This window comes from Onychostoma macrolepis, chromosome 23 (assembly GCF_012432095.1).
Source record: "Onychostoma macrolepis isolate SWU-2019 chromosome 23, ASM1243209v1, whole genome shotgun sequence".
Taxonomy (NCBI): Eukaryota; Metazoa; Chordata; class Actinopteri; order Cypriniformes; family Cyprinidae; genus Onychostoma; species Onychostoma macrolepis.
This window is the reverse complement of record NC_081177.1, coordinates 28,390,612-28,414,590: the sequence shown is the minus strand read 5'-3', so window position 1 is coordinate 28,414,590 and position 23,979 is coordinate 28,390,612. Positions and strand designations below refer to the sequence as shown.

Here is a 23,979-nt window from a genome sequence, read left to right as displayed (position 1 = left end):
ACTGCTTAAGTACACAGAGTCTAAAGATCTCTGAGATTTACTGCAGTACATTTAGCCTTGGTTCTTATTTACACCTCGTGTTAACATCTGTCTATAGCAGCAGCCTCCAGCCCTGCTCCTGGAGAGCTAGCAGATTGCAGCTCCAGCCCCAATCAAGCATACTTCAACCAGTTAATCAAGGTCTTCAGGGTTACGTGATAATAATAAAATACACGCACACCTATTTATGAATAGTAAGGTGAAAGCTTGGCTTTTTATCCATTATTTAGCAAACATTACTGGGATCTTATGCAGTAATGTTCATGCAAAATAATGTTCACAAGCAGTCGTGTCTGTGTAGTGACATCCCTAAATCAATCGCCCATCTTCGATCAAGCAAGGTCTAAAACAGGGTTCCTCAAATCTTTCCCTGGAGGGCCAATCTGCTGCAGAGTTTAGCTCCAAACCTGATCAAACTCACCTACCTGTGATTTTCTAATGATCTTGAAAACACTGATTAGCATTCTCAGGTGTGTTTGATTAGGGTTAGAGCTAAACTCTTCAGGAAAGTGGATCTCGTGGGCCAGATATGAGGATCCCTGGTCTAGAATATAAGCCTTTCTGATGCCATTGGAAGTGACCACTTGTGATCGATGTTTTTCCAGAGGATATTCTTTGATTTTGTGACTTTATATCACTATATCAGTGTGTAAATGCATGTTGATAAGACACACCACTAATCTCAAAGACAGAATTTTACTCTCACTGTAAATGGGATGTTTTAAAGTTGTTACTCCACCTCAAAATGAAAATTTAGTCATTAATCACTTACCCCCATGTCATTCCAAACCAGTAAAAGCTTTGTTCATCTTCAGAACACAATTTAAGGTATTTTGGATGAAAACCGGGAGGCTTTTGACCGTCCCATTGACTGCCAAGTAAATAACACTGTCGCGGCCCAGAATAGTATGAAAGACATCGCAAAAAGAATTAATCTGCCATCAGTGGTTCAATCTGAACTTTATGAAGCAAAGAGAATAATTTTTGAAAATAAAAATTAACAAATTTATTCAACAGTTTGTGTCATCTGCGTAACCGTAGCGCTATTTTGGAGAATATTCGCTGAACGCAAATAGCATACGCTGTTCTGTGTCAGCCGCACAACACGTTTTCATTCAAATCAAAGCGTAAACAAACGCAGAAAACTTAGAATTGTGTTCCGAAGATGAATGAAGTTTTTACAGGTTTGGAACGACATGGGTGATTAATGACAAAATTTTCATTCTGGAGTGGAGTAACCCTTTAAGTGGAATGCTTATTGTCATTTTCGGATATCTGACAATGAAAAGACCAGGTGGGAATGCCATGAAATGCATTAAAGACAGACTACAATCGCACAAAACACTTCAAAACACTGCCTGTCTGGGATGCATTTTCCAAAAGCATCTTTAGCCAAGTATGGTTGCAATTTATGTTGCTACTAATATAGTTTTTATGGGGTTTTTTTGAAACCATAGTTCAAACGAACATTCACAAACAGCATTGCAAAATTACATGGTGGAACTACAGCTCTCGACTTGTGATTAGATTAGTTTCTTGTTAGTGTAACTCTGACTTAACTCATGCTTTTGTGCACAATAAGCAAGCTAGCATGCACTACATTTTATATCATTAATTTTATATTGGATCGTGCCATTGTCAAAGTACATTGATGTAAACAATATTGTCCCTTACTAGAGGTGAAACTCATTTGAAATTGCGTTCTGAACACAGTATTCATAGCACCAAACTGAAAAGCCAAAACTTTTACATACAGTATTACACACAGTCAGGGCCATTTTTGAAGAGTGCACGTGTATAAATGCATAAGGGAACCCAGAGTATGACATAACCTGCAATGAATCAAATAAAGCAAAATCACAAGGAACAAAAACAGCAATATAGTCATCATTGTCATGCTCATTATAGCAGAATCTCAGAGATTTCAAATCACTTAATTAACAGAAATTATTACTCCCCCACATGCCTGTGACATTGCTATTGAAAGTCCTATTTTATTCAACCAACATGGTTGGTTCACAGTAACAACCATGTTACTACAATTTTGGGAAACAGATGTGACTAGCTGGTTTAGTTTCTCCAATGATGTATCATCCTATTAAACAACAAGTTACATTGTTTACAGGGCATGCAGCCCAGATCAGCAAATATTCATTAAGTTCCAAGTGATTGCATTTTCATGATTAATGCAATGTGAATGCATTCTTTTCAGATTGTGATTTGGGTGATCCGATTTGGATTCTCTACTTATTTCCTAAACTGATCCATGGTTAAATAGGTGTCTGCTGATAATTGTGTTTCTGTCTACCTCTAAATGTGGTTTTAATGGACTTTAGCAGTAAAGGGCTGATTGGAAATCCTAGATCATAGTGGTAGAGTGATGTACAGTATGCCATCGCAGTGGTCCTCCTCATTCAGCACACCCTTGCATTCGGCTGGGATTTTATTTATTTATTTATTTGGGGGTGTTTGTGCCATTACCTGATTTGCATAATCCCTTAAATTGAATAGGATGCCAACACAACACAGACAGTGTGTGGAAATCAACAGAGTTATCAGTGGCTGTGAGTCATTCTCAGTGAATTCCCCCTTGTGTTTTGGAGACGGTCTACGATCAGGTTTTGACTGTAAATAATCCATCAGTATGGGGACTCTTTTTAAATTGGTTTCTCAAAGCAGCTGATGAAAGGCTTCAGTGAGAGATAGCTGTATAAATGAAGAGATTATTAATATAAATATAGCAGCTTGAGAGGGCAGGTGATCTTCATTTCTGTATGTTCCTTTGGAGGATGCAATACTGAAGCTATAAGAGAGGACAGTCTCTCCATATGCACCCTCAGGGACGGACGATAATCGCTTATGTCCTGTTTACATAATCAGCCTTATTGTTGTAACTCAAGTCCCTTGTTTCATTGGCTTTAACTAAATCTCCTGAATTTCCTTACTTTATTTATTATTTACAGCAGCTTTTATCTTTCTCCATCTAACCTCATCTACCCTACCACATTTCTCTCCTCCTCCGTCTTGCATCATTTTCTCTTACTTGATGAAAGAGACTCTTTTGACTGTGTAACATATGTAGTTCATACATATGAGACAGCATTGATAAACAGTTAATTGTTAACAATACAATTTATGTGAACAATCAATTTAGCCTCCTGAGTTACAAAAGATCAATATTTGTACAATCCATGTTTGGTCACAATTTAGTTTGGAGACCAATTTTCACTATTAACTACCAATTAGCTACTTTTGCCTTCATAAACTCCTAATTTGCTGTTTATTTATAAAGTAGTTGTAAGGTAGTCGTTGTAGTAGTTATGTTCAGATATGAGGTGGATTAAGGAATCTAGAAAATGGTCATGCAGAATAAGGCATTGATGTGTGCTTTCTAACCACTAATAAACAGATAACATGCTAACAATATGCATGTTAATAAGCAACTAGTTACTAGTGGAAACCGGTCCATAAACCAAAGTACTACCTAATCTTTTTTTGGTTTTTGCCATGGAAATAAAATTTTACAATAATGTCCCATTAGTTATTGTTAAAGCAGTATCAACTAATATTAACTTGAATGAGCAAACCATTTCATGTGCATTTATTAATATTTGTTGTCGTTAGTTAATAAAAATATCACTATTAATTGTTAGTTCATGTTGTCTTGATCCCACTTTATATTAGGTGGCCTTAACTACTGTGTACTTACATTTGAATTAATCATTTGATACAATGCACTTATTGTGTACATACATGTTTTTACATTGTACTTATACTTTAAAAATACCTATATGTAGTTACATCTGTAATTAATTTCTGTAATTACATTTATAATTACACTGTTGACCCATCCCTTACACCTTAACCCACCCTTTAACCTACCCATACCACCAAACCTGTCCCTAACCTTACCCGTATCCCACCTCAATAGCAGCAAAAGTGTTTTGCAATACAGTATGAACACAAAAAATACATTGTACTTATTTTTTGATGTAAGTACATAGTAGTTAAGGCCACCTAATATAAAGTGTGACCAATAATTTTATCAAATACAACTGTTGATTTTGGTAAATTATAATTGACCTTATGATAAAATGTTAACAAATGGAACCTTATTGTTACTGAAAATAAATTGTCTTTGTATAGTCTTGGCGTATGTTTATATGTTGGCAGTAAGGAAGCGCAAAGTTGGCACACCACAGCTCCAAAAGTAGAAAAATATTTATTCATGTTCTCACCACAGGTGATGTTTCGAGCCTACAAGCTCTTCGTCAGACCTGATAAAGAGCTTGTAGGCTCAAAACGTCACCTGTGGTGAGAACATGAATAAATATTTTTCTACTTTTGGAGCTGTGGTGTGTCAGCTTTGCTCCGCCAGAACCAGAAAATCTGAGCATATCACACCAGTCCTCAGGTCCTTACACTGTCTTCCAGTTACATTTAGGATTGATTTTAAAGTACTTTACTCGTTTATAAATCACTCAATGGCCTAGGACCTAAATACATTGCAGATATGCTCACTGAATATAAACCTAACAGACCACTCAGATCATTAGAATCGAGACAGTTAGAAATACCAAGCATTCACACACAACAAGGGGTGTCTGCTTTTAGCTATTATGCCGCCCGCAGTTGGAATCAGCTTCCAGAAGAGATCAGATGTGCTAAAACATTAGCCACATTTAAATCCAGACTCAAAACTCATCTGTTTAGCTGTGCATTTGTCAAATGAGCACTGTGCTACGTCCGAACTGATTGCACTATGTATAATCATTTTCTATTCTTAACTGTTTTAAATTATTTTTAAATCAAATTTTATATCTTTTTATTAGTATTATTATTATTATTATGTTTTAATTCCTTGTTTTTATTGTTGACTTTTTTTTTTTTTTATTACTTTTTCATTGGATTGTAATCCATAAATTGGCAGTAACACATACAGTTAGGCAGTATAGGCGGTAACAGTGTTGCATACTTGTGCTGAGCTTGCGAATGAGCATATTTATGTCTTTTGAAGTTAATTTCTATTTTTTCATAGAGTCGTTCCTATGCAAGTAGACAAAGAGAAAAGAGAAACTTGTGGAGAATTTTAAAAAGGGATTTTGAAAATATGGAAACAAGCCTTTGAAAGCTCTTTAGCATAAACTGTGTGCTGGGCTGCAAGCTGAGAAAAAAAAAAAAGTGCTTACACACTAATGTAATTTTATGTAATTCACAACCAACCTAATCAAAAGGGAAAATGTCAAAAAAAACACATGGGTGCATTTCACTCATTTACATTCACCCATTTAGCAGATTATTTTATCCAAAGGCATTTGCAACAAAACTAATTCATTTTAAAACATAATGTAAGAAGTGCAATTGTAAGTTTTAAAACTGACTAGAATGCCAGCCACTACAGAGATATGACAGAATAACAAGTCAAGTCAAGTCACCTTTATTTATATAGCGCTTTTAACAATACAGATTGTGTCAAAGCACTTAACAGTATCAAATTGGAGGATAGAGTGTCAGTAATGTATAATGATAAGATTAAACACTCAATTTTCAGTTAAAGGCATTTCATTATTGAATTCAGAGATGTCACTGTCTAGCTCAGTTTAGTTTAAATAGTATCTGTGCAATCAAATCGGCGATGATCGCTAAAAATTAAGTGTCCCCAACTGAGCAAGCCAGAGGCGACAGCGGCAAGGAACCAAAACTCCCTCTGTGACAGAATGGAGAAAAAACAAAAAAACAATTAAACAGTCACTGGGTCTAGTCAGTAAGGGGTACACAAATTACCCGTAATTGTGTTTTTAGATGTTTCTTGTGTAACCAGCAAGGGTCAGCGAATGTGAAGACTCTGGAAAGGAACAGAGTTTGAATAGATCAAACTGCCAGTTTTCTGTTTATAGGTCCTACAGACAACATTAAATCTGCATTGACTGCATTGCCTTTACTATTCCACATTATTACTCCAAAGGAAAAGGGATTGTCTTCATAATCTATTATCCAAAAGTAATATCTTGCTCTACTTCTGAAACAACTAATTAGTTCCAAAAAAAACTTCAATCTCATCCTACATTTGTGTCATGTTACATTAGCTTCATTGAACATTCTGCAACAATACATTCTTTATCCATATCTCTATTAAAAAAAAAAAAAAAATGATCTTAAGAAATTACCATGAACTATGAAACATTTATAATGGCAGACGAGGAAATGAGTACAATGATACTGAATTAATCTTTCTTTGGTAGAGTCTCACTACACTGACACAGCCAAATAAGGACCAGATTTGGTAACACTTTATTTTGATAGTCCACTTTAGACATTCTACTAACAGTAAGTAACTTTGTAATCACATGTCAACTAGCTGTCATTAGAGTATTAGTAGACTGTCTGCTTAATATCTTCTAACACTTTATTTTGACGGGTCCACAACAAACAACATACTGACTATGAGAAACTTTGCAAGTATATGTTCACTAACCCTAAACCTACCCTAACAGTCTACTCTGAGAGTTAGTAGACATGTAATTGCAAATTAATGAGAATTAGTTCACATGTATTTACAAAGTTACTGATAGTAAGTAGAATGTCTAAAGTGGACTATCGAAATAAAATGCAACCCAGATTCCAGCCACAGAATGAGCTGGAGAAGAGACTCTTGAAGCTGATGGATTTATTGGGCAGTCTTGCATCTGAGATGTGTAAATGGTATGTACTGTATATGGTCTATATAGGAAACAAATAAAGATAAATAATTACACATAATGTTTGGTTAACGTACGCCACATTTTACAAATGACACTAAGCAGAGGAATCCGTAAAAAATACAAAATATATTCAACAAATGTCAGTATTCGTAATCACAATTAAGTTAACAATAAAGATGCAAAAGAACAATAAGTAATACACCGCTGTAAGCAAAATTATATAAACACTCTCTCACTATCTGAACATTTTAGCACTGATAATGATGAGCGTAATTGCGGCCACAATAAACGGTCAGACCAGAATAGACAAAGACTAACAGGTTCTTGAATAAGTCCTTATTTTGAAAAAGTATTCTTTGTAACTGCTAAAAAATTATGTTCCATGTATGAATGTGTGTGGTAAAAATGTAATCTGGACGTACTACATTTGCCATGTTGTCACTGTCTCGTGACCTACCAGCGTCAGTTGTGTCGCCTCACTGCCATTCATAAATCCTCTCCTGTGGCCTCATGGGATAGTAAAGTGTCCATCGAATGTGCTCTTCAGAATCACGCCAGAAGTAGGTCATCCGTGTACTTTCAGTACTCTTTCATGAGTACTGTGAATTCAGACATACTTCTTTTGTCCTATACTGTTTTCACATACTATGTAGTAGGGAAGTATGCAAATTTGGATGCAGCTGAAGCCGTCCTTACTGGTGTGCAACACTGAATATGGAACATCTGGGAAACAACTGTTGTTCCTCAGTATGCGTTCCTGAGCGATCTTGAGTCCTTGTGTTCGCGTACTAAGTCATCATCACCCATTGAAATTCACTCCAATACACAAGAACACAAGTACAGAGGACACATGAAAGTGCATGGATGTGTTCCTGATAGCGAAGATTCATCCAGTGCAGGCTTGAGAGAATCAAAATCCCAGAAATCCCAGAAGACACTGCATGTGGACGACATACTAGCCTATAAGCTTTAAACTTCTTGCTGCAAACTCAAAAATATGTGACAGCTAGTAAATATTTAAAGTAAATAAGAGTAAATATTTGTTGTTTTATTTTGCATAATTTAAATCCTGCAGTATTTTTTTTTATTGGCATATTAAAAATTAAATAAAACATGAATCTGAACATTGACAAAGCACAGTTGGGCATCAGGACACATCTCAGTTCTCACAAAGATGCGTTCTGTGTCCTCAAGTCCTTCACAGTTTGTTTAAGACCGACCGCAAGATGGCAAGACCAATCTCCATAAGAACACAAGTCCGTTCTTTGCATTCTTAGAATTAAGAAACAGCCAGTGACTCAATCTCACTGAGATCACTATCACCAATTTCAGTTTCCAGGTTTTTTTTTTTTTTTAATTTTACTTTTTATATGCAGATTGTTTGTGCCTCTTGTGTAGGGAAATGCATCTTCCTTTGTCAAGATAAACGTATGTCTATTCTCCTCTATGTATCCTTGACAGACTGGAAGACAGGGACCATAAATAAGCAGGCCATATCTCTTAGAAAAATATTGCATAGGGAGTCTCTGCCACTAGTTAAAAACATTTGCATACTGTAAAACTGTAGCTCAAAAGGGAAATGCATATAAATAATTACAATTAAATATAATTATTTTATTTCAGCTGCCAGTAGTAACTGTTGCAGAATTAATATTACAATCTACTAATCTGTTCGCCCAGCGAACATTCAGTGTAATTTGTTATTAAAAGATGTTATTCTGACTCAGTATGATAAGAATACAAAGCATGCTATGAGGAGGTGATGTAGTGGACCAAACAAGGGTTATTTTGATATCAAACATGCAATTAAACATGCAATATACTAATTTTTATGATTAGACAAACATTCAATGAATTATTGTGGATAAGTTACAAGGAGGCTGATACATCAGGAGCACAACCAGCACTAAGAAAATATAGAGATGTGGTCCTATAATCAGAGATGCCATTAAATGATAATAGTGTAATAATATGAGTCATGAGAATCATGATAAATCAGAGATTATTACCCACAGACTGCTTCCGGCGTACCATACATTTTATTGGAAAAGCCTTATTAACAGATGATTCATATTTAACCAGAAACTAAAGCATTGAGAAGGCAGATTTTCAGTTCTCACCTGGACAGAATAAGAGACAGATGCCTTATAGTGTCAGACCACTATAAAGAAAGTATTATTTTGTTTTTATTCATGAATGCATAACTGTACAATCCATCACCCCATATTTCAAACCAACTTTTGATATATCAGATGGACCTAAATAGATGTTCACCTAAAAATGAAATTTCTGTCCTCTGAATTCTGAAATTTACTCTTCATATTCCTTTCTTTCTTCTATGTAACATAAAAGAATCCCTCTAAACAGAATCAACAGGCATAGTCTACGTCTGAATCATTTGCCCGTTTTGAGACATTGTTAAGATATTTTGAAACTCTTCTGGAGAGACGTGAGATTAATATTGAGTCTCTGTTTGCTCTTCCTTTAATCTCATTATTATTATTATTATTGTGTGTTAATTCATTTATTTTAGTGCTGGCAAACGATTAATCGCGATTAATTGCATCCAAAATAAAAGTTTTTGTTTACATAATATATGTCAGGTTTGGACGGAGAGGCAAACACAGGGTTAGTGGGAACACACTTCTTTTATTTCCTTCCCACAAACATAAACTGATCCCGAAGGATTTCAAACAAAACGTAACTTAAAACAAAGGGGTCCTTTAACTCAGTGACTTCGTCCAACTCAAAGTGACACTTTTGTGATAGGTCGGTCGGTGAGGCTTACAGGACGGAGGATCCAGGCAATCCAAGAGGTGAGTAGGGAAGTGAGCCAGGCTTACGACCTTGATACCAACCAACGCAGGATTGTGGTGAGTGACTTGATATAGCGAGCAGGTAAGTGATGACAGGTGGTAATCAGTACTCCGGTGATTGCGAACGGGTGTAGGTGGTTGGTGTGGATGACGCTGTGGGCGGATCTGTGACAGTACCCCCTCCCCCACGGGCGTCTCCTGGCGCCCGGGACCGACGGCGAGGGCGACCACGTCCTCTTGGGGCAGGGCGGTCGGGGTACGACCGGTGGAAGTCGGAAAGAAGCGAGGGGTCCAGTACATCCTCTCGGTTTACCCATGATCTCTCTTCGGGGCCGAATCCCTCCCAATCCACCAGGTATTGGAGTCGGCCGCCCCGTCGACGGGAGTCTAGGATTTCTTCGACTCTGTAGATGGTCCCACTGGGGTCGGCCTCGGGAGGAGGAGGTACTTCGTGCTCTGCGGAAGGAGGGAGAACGGGATTAGTGAACGGTTTTAATAGGGATACATGGAAGGTAGGTGAAATGCGGTAAGTTGCTGGGAGCTGGAGCTCGTAGGTGACTTCGTTTATCCGTCTTATTATAGGGAAGGGACCGACATAGCGAGGGCTTAGCTTCTTGCAGGGCAGGCGGAGGCGAATATCCAGTGGAGAGCCAGACTCGGTCGCCGGACGGTATAGGGGCGTGGCGGCGCGATGGGTATCTGCATGTCTCTTGTGCCTCCGTACTGCCCGCTGGAGATGGACATGCGCCGTGTCCCACACTCTTCGCTCTCGAAACCAGAAGTCAACCGCCGGGACTTGGAAGGCTCTCCGGTCCAGGGAAGAGCGGAGGTTGAAATCCTAACAAGCATTGAAATGGGGTGAGACCGGTAGTTTCTTGCCGCAGTGAGTTTTGGGCGTACTCGGCCCAGGGTAGGTACTTGCTCCAGTGGTCCTGGTGACGATGGCAATAGGCGCGCAGGTAGCGCCCAATCTCCTGGATTTTCCGTTCCGTTTGGCCGTTGGTCTGTGGGTGATACCCGGAGGACAGACTGACAGAGACTCCCAGTAGCCGGAAGAAACTACGCCAGACCCTGGAAGTGAACTGAGGCCCTCGGTCGGAGACAATATCTTCGGGCAGGCCAAAGTTCCGGAAGACATGTTGGAAGAGAGCTTCCGCAGTTTCGAGGGCTGTGGGTAATCCTCGTAAGGGGATCAATTTGCAGGCCTTAGAGAACCGGTCGACCGCAACGAGAATGGTGGTAGATCCGTTGGAGGGTGGTAGGTCTGTGGCAAAGTCAACTCCGATATGGGACCAGGGCGGCGTGGGATCGGCAGGGGACCAGTTTTCCTCGGGCAAGTGACGGGGGTCGAGGTGATGGCACAGACGGCACAGCCTCGGACGTAACGGGCAACGCCCTGGTTCATGTTGGGCCACCAGTACTTGTTCGAAGGAGCGAGAGAGTGCGTTGTGGCCGGGTGGCCGGATCCCGGAGGCGTGTGTAGAGAGTCCAGAAGGGGAGACGGAAGGTGGCTGGTATGTACAGCTTCCTCTGGAACTCCCGGCGGAGCAGGCTCAGATTGAGTGGCAGCACGGATCTGGTCATCCACCTTCCATATGATGGGGCAAGCGAATATTTTGGGTGGCAGGACTGGTTCTGGATGTTCGGGTGATGGGTCGGGCTGGTGCAGACGGGACAGAGCATCGGCCTTGAGGTTCTTGTGGCCGGACGATAGGTGATAGTGAATTTGAATCGAGTGAAGAAAAGGGCCCAGCGGGCTTGTCGGGGTTTAGGCGCTTGGCTCGCGAAGGTACTGGAGGTTTTGTGGTCAGTAATCACTTCAAACGGATGTTGTGCGCCTTCTAGCCAGTGCCGCCACTCCTCCAGTGCTAGTTTGATTGCCAGTAATTCGCGGTTCCCGATGTCGTAGTTTTGTTCTGCTGGGGACATCTTCTTGGAGAAGTAGGCACAGGGGTGAAGCACTGGAGGTTCGCCTTTTAGCTGCGACAAGACCGCGCCAATTCCCACCGTCGAAGCATCCACTTCCACCACGAAGCGTTGATTGGGGTTTGGATGGGTGAGTGTTGGAGCGGTGCAAAAGGAGGACTTTAACCTTTGAAGGCTTGCATCGCTTGAGGCGTCCAGGTAAGGGATTTCGGTTTTCCTTGGAGGAGAGAGGTTAGAGGAGCTGACAGATGGCTATAATGGGCTATGAAACGTCGATAGAAGTTGGCGAACCCGAGGAACCGTTGGAGCTCCTTGATAGAAGATGGTTGTGGCCAATTCTTTACGGCTTTCACCTTGGCTGGATCCATTTGTACTCCATCCGCCGATGATGTATCCCAAGAAATGGATCTTTGTTTGATGGAATTCACATTTTCGAGCTTGAGATACAGTTGATGCTGGCGGAGGCGTTGGAGAACTTGGGTAACATGGTCTTGGTGCTCCTCGAGGGTGGAAGAGTAGATCAGGATGTCATCGATATAAATGAGGGTGAATCGGTTGAGCATGTCCCGGAAGATCTCGCTCATGAAGTTCTGAAATATTGATGGAGAGTTCGAAGGCCATACGGCATAACCTGATATTCGTAGTGCCCGGTGGGCGTGATAAAGGCTGTCTTCCATTCATCTCCTTTCCGTATTCGGATTAAATTATAGGCGCTGCGGAGGTCGAGTTTGGTGAAAACTCGGGCCCCACGAAGTTCTTCTAAGGCAGCTGGGACCAGTGGTAAGGGATAGGCGAATTTGACTGTTTGTGCGTTGAGCGTTCTGTAATCTATACATGGGCGGAGGCCCCGTCCTTCTTGGCGACAAAGAAGAAACTGGAGGCTGCGGGAGATGTGGAGGGACGGATGAACCCTTGCTGTAGCGCCTCTCACATATTCTTCCATGGCGATGCGTTCCGGGATTGAGAGGGATAGGCGTGACCTTTAGGCAGTTTGGCCCCGGGTAACAGGTCAATGGTGCAGTCCCAGGGTCTGTGCGGAGGAAGGCAGTAGCGGCCGTTTTGCTGAACACGTCTTGGTAAGGGAGGTAGGCTCTGGGAATCTTGACCGAGGTAAGTGTGGTAGGGCTCTCTACGGTGGTGGAGTTGAGTGGGAGAGATGGTACGGACTGGCGAGGTACCGGGAGACTGGGGAGACACTTTTCAAAGCAGGAAGCACTCCAACGAAGGATTTCTCCCGAACTCCAATGCAAGTCTGGATGATGTTTTACGAGCCAGGGACGACCCAGCACCACATCCACAATGGCTTCCTCCAAGATAAGAAAGGAGATTTGTTCCTCGTGAAAGTGTCCAACGAGGAGCGTGACCTCTGGAGTGTGGTGGCGTACCAGCCCTTTGCTCAACGGTTTGCCTTGTATGGTGGAAATCCGGTGGGATGTAGTACTCGGGCCGGGTAGTTGGAGTTGAAGGAGGCTGGCGAAGAGATGAAATTTCCGGCGGCTCCGGAGTCAATGAGGATTTTAACTGGAAAGGATCGGTTCAGGTAAATGATTAGAGCATCACTATGTGGAATCTTGGAAACATCAGGGTGAAGATGGACCGTACTCACCGTGGAGTTCGCGGGCGAACGGGCAGGCTACCAGGAGTGACTTCCCGAGCCGCAGTACATACAAAGATTGTGGGTTCTCCGGCGGGCCCGTTCCTCCGGAGATAGGTGGTACCGGTCCACCTGCATGGGTTCCGGTACAAGTGGGACCGATCCTTGTGAGGTGGTTGCTGGGGTAGTCTCTGAACGACAAGCATTTAACTGTTGTGAAATGTGCAACGATTTCTGGAGAAAGCCCTCCAAGCCCACTGAGTCTTCAATAACAGACATCTGCTGTTTTATGGAGGGTGCAAGACCCGTCGATAGGCGGCGAAGTGCTGTCTCGTTCCACCCACTGCCGGCGGCTAGAGTGCGAAATCTTACGGTGTAATCATGGATGGACATGTTGGCTTGTCGTAACTGAAAGAGCTCTTCGTGAACGGAGATGGAGGAGGCTGTATGGCTGAACACTTCACTGAAATGGTCGGTGAAGGCACCCAGTGACCGCACGACGGGGCTGTGTGAATTCCAGAGCGCCTCAGCCCACTGTAGGGCTCTTCCGGACAGCAGGGACATGATGAAAGCTATCTTTGCCCGATCGTTCAGGAATTGGTGAGGTTGAAACTCAAAGTACAGGGAACACTGAAGCAAGAAGCCACTACAGGTGGCCGCATCGCCGGAGTAGAGGGTAGGTTTGGCCATTGGGCACCCGGAAGGAGATGGGATGGCCGGAGGAGGCTGGAGGGCTTCGCGGAGAGCGTGAACTAGTTCGGTGAATGGGTCCGGTGTTGGAAGAGCTTGGTCTTCCATCTCAGTTTAACAACGTCCAATTACTCCTTTTGATGGGTTGGTATTCTGTCAGGTTTGGACGGAGAGGCAAACACAGGGTTAGTGGGAACACACTTCTTTTATTTCCTTCCCACAAACATAAACTGATCCCGAAGGATTTCAAACAAAACGTAACTTAAAACAAAGGGGTCCTTTAACTCAGTGACTTCGTCCAACTCAAAGTGACACTTTTGTGATAGGTCGGTCGGTGAGGCTTACAGGACGGAGGATCCAGGCAATCCAAGAGGTGAGTAGGGAAGTGAGCCAGGCTTACGACCTTGATACCAACCAACGCAGGATTGTGGTGAGTGACTTGATATAGCGAGCAGGTAAGTGATGACAGGTGGTAATCAGTACTCCGGTGATTGCGAACGGGTGTAGGTGGTTGGTGTGGATGACGCTGTGGGCGGATCTGTGACAATATATGTGTGTTTACTCTGTTATTATGTATATATAAATACACACACACACACACACACACACACACACACACACACACACGTATATATTTAAGAAAAATATGTTACTTTTATATATTAAATATGTTTACATATGATATAATTTATATGAATATAAATATATGCATGTAAATACATGTAAATATTTTCAAAATATATACTGTGTGTGTGTATTTATATATACATAATAAATGTAAACAAATACTTTTATTTTGGATGTGATTAATCGCACTTAATCGTTTGACAGCACTAATTTAGAGAAACAGTTGGGATAAGCACTGTAGATCTCATTTGTGATAGTTTTTTTTTTCTTCCTATTGATCTTTATTTTCCTATTTGCCCACTTGTCAGATAATTAATATAATACTGATATCTGATAAAACAGCTACATATTTTAATGTATACACTGTTGAACGTCTCTGAAATCACATTTACAGAATATAATATGAAAATGTGTTGAGATGTATGTAGCTGTATTATCATAATCAATTAATTTTAAACAAACCTTTTGCTGGAGACCAACTACCATTGTTGAGTTTTACACATTAAGGCCCGGTTTCACAGACAGGGTTTAGACTAAGCCAGGATTAGGCCATTGTTCAATTAGGATATTTATGTCATTTTTATAAACGTGCCTTAGAGAAAAAGAAAATAAAATAAATAAAAAATAAAAAACATTACTGGTGAGCATCTAAAGACAAAACAAAGGCACTGATATGTTTTAAGATCAGTCAGTGCAAGTTTCTTTCAGTTGAAACAGCTCAGACTTACATTTTAGTCCAGGACTAGGCTTAAACCTTGTTTGTGAAACCGGGGGTAAAATCTAGTGTTCAAAAGACTTGTTTTGATGAAATACAATGTTGGGTAACACTTCAGTATAGGGATCAATTCTCACAAATAACTAGTTGCTTATTAGCATGCCTAGTAATATCATATTGGCTGTTTAGTCAAGTCAAGTCACCTTTATTTATATAGCGCTTTTACAATACAGATTGTGTCAAAGCACTTAACAGTATCAAATCGGAGGATAGAGTGTCAGCAATGTACAATGATAAGATTAAACACTCAACTTTCAGTTAAAGGCATTTCATTATTGAATTCAGAGATGTCACTGTCCAGCCCAGTTCAGTTTAAATAGTATCTGTGCAATCAAATCGGCGATAATCGCTAGAAATTAAGTGTCCCCACTTACACTTAAGTGTTTATTATACTGATAAAGCACATAATCTACATGACCATATTCTACATCCCTAATCCTACCCAATACCTAAATTTAACAACTACTATTAATAGGTAGCACATTAGGAGTCATATTTAATGGTTTGTTAATAGCGAAAAAATAATGTGTGACCCAATGTTGTTATAGAAACTCACTAGGAGCAAGACTTACAGAGATAATTGTCAAATTGAAAACAGAGAGACATTTAATTGAGGATAAGAATGGCCTTTTTAATCTTAGGCTGTGAAGGATTAATTCTATCTTGAACATGAGATGTTAAGCATCTGATGGCTGATGTTCAGTTCAGTTCATCTCATTTGTATGCATATCTGCAGGTGAGACTGCTAACTGACTCGAATGTTGGCAAGATGTTCTGCGGTCCACCGTGTGAAAGCTTTCAACACTCAAGGGCATCAATCACACAACCCATACTTTCATATCTGGCTGAGAGCAAAACTGGCAAATCCATAATTCAAAGTAAGAACTGTTGTCTTGCACCCAGCATTTTCTGAACGGACTGTGGGATCCGATATTTTGGTTGTGAGATAAATATAAATCTTTCATTCTTGATATTCTTGATATCAAAAAGCGATATTTTGTATCATAAAATATCTTGCTGTAGGCTGGGAGAGAGGATGTGGAGCGCTGGATCATTTCTTGTGTGTGATATATTCCTCTGGGTCAGGTGCCTGCAGGCTAAAGATGAAAGTGGAGGAAGGCAAAATGTCTTAGTAATGAGAAAACAATAGAAGTGCCGACATATTACCACGCATGTGTTGCCTCTGAATATTATCTGTGCTCTATTTAAACTACTCCAGATTAATGTTATAGGATTGTAGTATGATTCACTATAGTCATAAACTCACCCAGTGTTCCAATTTAGAGTCTCTACACACACCGTCATGCTCTAGTGCTGTGAGTGTGTGTGCTGTATGCATCAGTGCGCGCATGCTATGTCTCTTTGCCGTGTGGACTGTGTGCACTTCAGGTCAAAATTGATTTATGGTAAGACATAATGAGACTCTCTCGTTTTTTGGAGAACTTCTCATCTTTTGAACTGGAGCAGGTGCTAATTGAAATGCATTGACCATTGATCAATTCTGGGTAAAGGACTGAATCCAACAACATGTATTTTCAGATTTAAAGAGGAGGGTGTGCAAAATAAAACAAATGCAGATGTCGCATACTGGTCTTACATTTGCTCCTTGTCTTCTTCTGTACAGATGGAAAATTCATCCGGTACTGACATGTTTAAGTCCAAAATATCGAAAGAGAACGACTTGCTCTTGGGAATCATCTATACCATCTTTGGTAAGTGCCTGTCAACCAGGGCCGTTTCAAGCCATTTTGACGCCCTAGGCAAAATCCCTATTGGTTGTCATAGTATGGTTGTCAGATTTGAGTGAGTTCCTCAAATCTGAATGCATTAGGCCTATTTGTAAATTGACTGTTAAGATAAAACATTTTGCACAGTTTATCTGTGACATCATTATAGCCGCTGGATGCCTGTATACAGCTCTATGTAACATAGTTGCTAAGAAATTGTCATCACACATAAATTAATTTTATTACATCATGGATTTGGATACATGTTTAGATGTTATCAATGGCTACTTTTTTATTTTATCTGTTTTTTTTTTTTTTTTGTTCAATTGTTTTGTTGTTGTTGTATCAGTTATTGCATTATTATTTCAGTCAAACCTATAAAACCTTTTGTTACCCCAAACTACATAGGCCTATAAAAGCCCGAGCAGTGACATAAAAGTAATCAGAATGCACCGAGTAGTTCTTTTATTACTCATTGACATGTGAACTTCCCCTTTAAATAACGTGACGCTCTTCCCTCTGTGTATGATGCTGCTCCCTTTAAGCACTGTTGGAAGCAAATTATTATTATAATTTTTTTTTTGGAAGTGAATGAATTGATTCAGCATTTCGACACTTTCGTCAGGATGTGTTAAATTTTACAAAGTGGTTTAATAAAGTATGTATTGATCTTAATTATATTGATTTTTAATTGTCTGTAAAAGTTTTATATGTAAATATTACATGATACACTGAACCTTTAACAATGCATTGGCGGAAAAACATACACCTTTTAGACCAGTTTCACATGAAACATGATTTCTCGACTGCCACAAATACTGCCTAAACAAAATACTGATTTTGTGCACTTTTTATGTAGCCTATCAATATTTTAAATTGGCCTTTGAACTTACACGGCAAAAAAAAGCCTTACCGTGCCAAAACACTGACAGAACCCGTTGATCCCATTACCCATTGTTGAGCGCTCCAAATCCAGATGCAAACTTTGCATGATGCAATAATCAGAGGCAGCAATTGACAGCGCTCTGATCTAATGGCATACAGGCATCGTTAGAATGACAGTACTCTAGCCCAATGATGTTGGGGGATCCAGTGAGGGCGCCAATCATATTTCAGTGTCTGTGCCACTCTTGATCTCAACCTTGTTAAAATGTAGCGGCAGTACGTGCGCTCATTGGCGCTCTAGGTGACCGCCTAGCTTGCCTATGCCTAGAAATGGTACTGCCTGTCAAATTAGCCTAAAAATATTGGCTAAACATTATTATTATTATTATTATTATATTTTTAATTCTGTATGCACCTTATTATAAAGCATTAGCTTAATTAAGGATAGTAACTGAGAATAATGCTTATCATACTTTCTCTCTACCCCTCTCAAATGATATTTATGGTTTGCTTCAAACCTTTAAAGGGGTCATAAACTGTTATTTTTCTTTTCTTTTTCTTCTTCTATTTGTACTGTTGTCTGAGGTCCACTTATAATGTTATCAGGATTTTTTGCTTTAAAAACATCATAATTGTGACCCTGTACAACAAAACCAGTCTTAAGTGTCAATTTTTCGAGATTGAGATTTATACATAATCTGAAAGCTGAATAAATAAGCTTTCCATTGATGTATGGTTTTATTTGTATTCAATCTGGAATCTGAGGGTGCAAAAAAATCAAAATATTGAGAAAATCACCTTTAAAGTTGTCCAAATGAAGTTATTAGCAATGCATATTACTAATCAAACATTAAGTTTTAAAAATTAACAAAATTTCTTCATGGAACATGATCTTTACTTAATATCCTAATGATTTTTGGCATAAAAGAAAAATCAATAATTTTGACCCACACAATGTATTTTTGGCTATTGCTACAAATATACCCCAGAGACTTAAGACTGGTTTTGTGGACCAGGCAGGGGCGTAAATTTCAACTGACAGTAGGGGGGGACAATAAACGTAAAATTTCTCAAGAGCAATTTTTGAAGGAGACACAAATAATACAGCCAAAATTGTACTTGTAAGGATAGATATGTGTACACAGCATGTGTACATTGCATGGAGACCGTGTTTAAATATGAGTTCATGGTTCACCACGCGGTCATATTATAATTATTATTTTGTGTCATCCATAGTATTTTAGGTTTCGTCTGAAACCTAGTATGTCTCTTTTGCATTAATTCAACCGCATTAAGCCCACTGATCTGCCACTTAACATCATATTGAACGAAACCCAATATGTAGGTCTACAATATTAGCCTAATATCAGTTCACACACAGGCTTATCACAGTGTTAGTTGTAGTGAGTGACAAGCTACGGTATTAAGCTTGTTAACCTTATAATCGCTCATAGAAAATACATTGGATGTCATAATTTTTTTGTCATGACTAATTTATTAATGATCCAACATCATCTGTATTAAAGAGAAAGAATCATTTCACCTGATGTTTAAAGAGAATAAAATAGCCTTGACAGCCTGCTTACACATAACTAACTTGCTCTCTCTCACCGGACTCGTGTGTGCATCGGTAAAGAAGGAAAGCAGGCAGTGGACCAAACCACTGTGAGGAAAGGGAGGGGGGAATCAAAACATTTCTGAACTTAAAACATTTTTTTTTTTTTTTTGCGTTTATTTTGTTTTACTAATCACACAATTATTTTAAGTATATGTCCATTATATTATTTTCAATACACAGAGTCGCTTGTAATGATATGTTTAGGGGGGACAAGCCTCAGATAGGGGGTCCTGCCCCCCCCCGTCCCCCGGGATTTACGCCTATGGGACCAGGGTCACAATTTAGAAGTAATAGGCCATTTTCTGTCCTGTTTTTGATGCTGATGTGATTTAGGTTAAAAACACATAAATACTCAGTACTTATCAAACGATCTGTAATAACAGACAAAGCAATAGTGATCACGTAATGAAAACAGTTACTCACACTTGTGTTGGGACATTACTGTTGAATCCTATATAGTCGGCACAGCATCGTCTTTTAGTTTCAATCTTTCTGAAAATCTTGCATCGAATTGTGCCTTGTTTGTTAACGAATCTGCAGTAAAATGAAGTGAACAAGGTCCATGTGTTTACTGACGCTGTCTGGATCTTCATTAAAAATAAAGTTTATTCATTCTTTTCTAATGCTGGGATCAGAAGGAAGGCAATGCAAATATTGTTTTTCCACAGCTTGGCTCACAGTATCTTGTTGTCTTCAGAGGATCTTTATCACATTTTTTTTTTTTTTTTTTTGTAGATCTGCTTTCGCCTCTCGTTATTTAAACTACATGTGTGAATTGGTTGGCGGGGCTAAACAGACAGTGATGTAGAATCGGTGGGCGGGGCTAAATAGGTAGTGACCTACAATCAATGGGCGGGGATAAACAGGCAGCAATGTTGAAGCAGGAGTTGATCTTTTGTGGAGGCAAAAGTGCTGATCCACACTATTACATCATAGAGAACATCCCACAAGCTGTCATTTTGGCAGACTGCCTTCAATATAAGCTGCTTTTAGGCTAAGGAGAAAGTTTTGAATTCTGAAACTTACAGGATGTTTTTATAGTTTTATAAAAAGTAATTTACAGGATATTTTTTATAGTTTTATAAATAGTCATTTTAGTACAATGATCTTTTATATATTGGTTTCTCAGTTCATGACCCCTTTAATTTTTCTTTAACATTGATCAAAAATATTTATTTTCACAAAGACAAAAAAAAAAAAAAAACTATTTAAAAATATATATATTATTTAGAACAAAACTGGAAACCACGATTTTCGATTAGATGCACTATGAACAAATAACATACTCATTTCACTTTGGTGTTTATGGTACAATTAATGAATTAATTATTTAAAATATAAGAAAAAGAAAGAAAGAAACATTTTTCTTTGACTGAAGTTTATTTTGCCTAACATTATTTACAACCAAACTAAATCTGCACCTGCAGAAATTACCACAGATTTCCACAGAATTGGAATGATAGTCATTTAAATCCCCCATCCTGTGCCTCTAATAAACTGATATTAATAATGCTTTCAGCTACTAAAACAGTATTCTCTGTTTATTCCTTAAAATAACAGATTCAGTCTGCGTACTACTGTAGTAGCCTTATCTTTTCAAGTCATTTCACATTTATTTGTATTGCGCAGCAGTGCCCAGTCCTGTTCCTGAAGATCTTCCTACCTGCAGAGTTCAGTTCCAGCCCTGATCAAACACACCTGTCTGTAATGATTAAGAGCTCCTGGAGATCTGAAGAACGAGGTTGGTTCAGTCGTGTTTGATCAGGGCTGTAGTTGAACTTTGCAGTTAAAGTAGATCTCAGGAAAAGGATTGGGCACCCCTGTTATAGCACTTTTTGCTATTGTTTCAAGGCAGCTTTACCATTCATTTTTATTGATTGATTGTATTTTTCTTTCTTTCACTGCAGGTGTGCTGTCTCTGATGGGAAACACCACTCTGTTGTTTGTAGCTTATCGTAAGAAGTTGTCTCTAAAGCCTGCCGAGTTTTTTATCATCAACCTCTCCATCAGTGACCTGGGCATGACCATCTTCCTCTTTCCCTTCGCTATTCCCTCTGCTTTTGCTCACAGGTAAATCTCTTTCACAGCAGGGACATTTCTTGTAGAATAAGAGTCTTCCCATCTCTCTTTATATATACATATCTTTGTTGTGTCCTCTTGAGACTCATTAAAGAGGGTCATCTTGTTCTCTCTCTCATTGGCTTGAAGGTGTTAGCATAATAAAAGCAATAATTAAATCAAATTTAACAGCTGCAAACACATGAGCGCAGCCTCCGGTTCCTCAGAGCCTGATCTCTCTGATGACTGACCCTTTTGATGATACTATTCCTTTTTTCTTCCTTTTTTATTTGCATAGTAAGCTATTATCATTGATTATGTGGTTACGGCTCTGCTTTTGAAACCTCATGCAGAAAACATGAGTGCTGGAACATACAGACATACAAATTGATGAGAATAATTATTTAATTTGTATTGAACATGTTTCAAGAAGGTTGATTTATAATAATACTACTCTGCCCCACATGATTCTAAACCAATCATGGAAATGTAATTACGGTAATTACAGAAATTAATTACAAATGTAATTACATGGAGGTATTTTTAAAATATAAGTACAGTATAAAAACATGTATTTACACAATCAGTGCATTGTACCAAATTATTATTTTAAATGTAAATACATAGTAGTTAAGGCCACTTAATATAAAGTGGGACCCTTTTTCTCTCACTCTTTAGCACTCAGTATTCAAGGTGCAACTGGTGATTCATAAAATGCAAGTCCACAGCTACCACCATTTTGATACTCAAAAAAAGAATATAAAGGCAGCATAAAATTAATACCCATGGCCCCTGAAGATATATTGAAGTCTTATGAAGCAAAATGATTTGCCTGTGCAAGAAACTTAACATTATTTACAACATTTTCACCTGTAATCCAGAGTCTCAGGCAAATGGTCCATCAGCAATAATTACAGAAAACAACAAAATTGGATTACATGAAATAGCCAGATTGAGCGTGCCTGCTTTCAGCAAATGCACATGCACGTCTTGTTCTCTTTTCAGGTGGTTGTTCACGGAGGTGATGTGTATGTGTTATGCCTTCTGTGGAGTTTTATTTGGCATCTGCAGCCTCAGTAACCTGACCGTACTGTCCTGTGTGTGCTGGCTCAAAGTCTGCTGCCCCAACTACGGTAAGATCTGTCTTTGTTTGAACATAATCAAGCAGAATATGATGTTGTATCAAATGCATCTCATGTCAAGCTCATTAAGACACCTGTGGTTCCTTTTGGCCAAATGCTTCTTGCAAAGGCACACGGCTGTTTGAGAGCTCAGACAAGTTATTCAATGTAGGGTGGTTAGGAGCAGATGCGATGTAAAAATTGTTAACAATTTCCTCAAATAATCTGTATAACATTATCACTAAACAACTGTTCTGCTAAGCCAATGTGGGAAAAAATGCACAGTGCATGGTAACAGTCTTTTTCACTCTTTTTTCACCGATTTTTTCTGAATTCCTGAAGTATTTTGCTGATTCACAGACCCTCATGAAAAAGAGTATTTTGATTCATCAAACTGTCTGACAGATATACAGTAGGCCAATACATCTTTGGAAATGTCCCATAATTACTAATTTGCCTATATAATTGAAGCACATTGTCAAAACTTGGTACAGTAGTACTATCTGATGATACTTGACAAATGTCATACATTATTGATGAATGCACATGAGTGAACAATGAGTGCACAGCTTACCACAAAACAACAGCATCTATTATTTAAAATAATAGATAGTTTTGCCACGTTCTCCACATGTGTGCCACTTGTGGCAATATTATTCATTTAGGTCCACTATTTTCTGTGTTTGAAAAAAAAAAAAGAAAGAAAGAAATCAGACAATTAACTCTAAATGACAGCCATTTTAGAAACTTTTGTTTTACGTGATGATAAATATAAAGCAGATCTCAAGCCTTCACATGTTGTTGTTTTGATGAAATCCAAAGCAGAAAAACATTTGGTGAAGGACACGTGAATACACACTGTGTGCTTATTTAACAAACAAAATGAAATGAACTTTTCAATAAGGGCTTTTTAGCTGGGAAATCTTTATTGGCTGGCCTAGAAATCTTATCACTGACATTATCTGGCTGATACTGTTACTAATCTCCAAATGATAAAACACTTAACTGTGGAGTCAGTCAGGTTTATTACGGCTATCTGGCTACCTATTAAGGCTACCTGGGAGCACGCTAATTTGTTCATTAGAAGTGTCTTTGGTCAGAAGTGGCTTAATGCACGTTTTCCATCCTTTGGCTGCAAATCTGGGAAGTATTTTAAAAAAGATGATTTATTAACTGCGCGCCAGAGGCAGCTGGTGTGAGCCAAATGATTATGATTGCTATCTTCACCCCAGGCTTCACTTCTGCAAGAGATATTGTTCAGATTTCTTAGAAATAAAAACAATAATAATAACACTAACAGTTGGCATATTTATTTTTTCCTCTTGTGACTAGATTTTTTTTCAGACAGTGAAGGAACATTTGTATTTTATAATGTCAGAACATTATTATATAATGTTAAAAC

At 39.1% G+C, this 23,979-nt stretch overlaps 1 protein-coding gene across 2 annotated transcripts in view; it reads left to right on the top strand.

Annotated features, from left to right (window-relative positions):
* opn7b (opsin 7, group member b) overlaps positions 1-23,979 on the top strand; it is a 72,392-nt gene that overhangs the window by 27,783 nt on the left and 20,630 nt on the right. The window contains exons 1-3 of one of the 2 annotated variants that reach the window (XM_058762321.1): positions 16,772-16,880; positions 21,306-21,468; positions 22,462-22,589. In XM_058762321.1, coding sequence (XP_058618304.1) covers positions 16,793-16,880; positions 21,306-21,468; positions 22,462-22,589 — 379 coding nt within the window. In that variant the 5' untranslated portion in view covers positions 16,772-16,792. Of the gene's footprint in view, positions 1-16,771; positions 16,881-21,305; positions 21,469-22,461; positions 22,590-23,979 lie in introns of those variants that run through there. The other variant, XM_058762320.1, reaches the window with a different exon arrangement.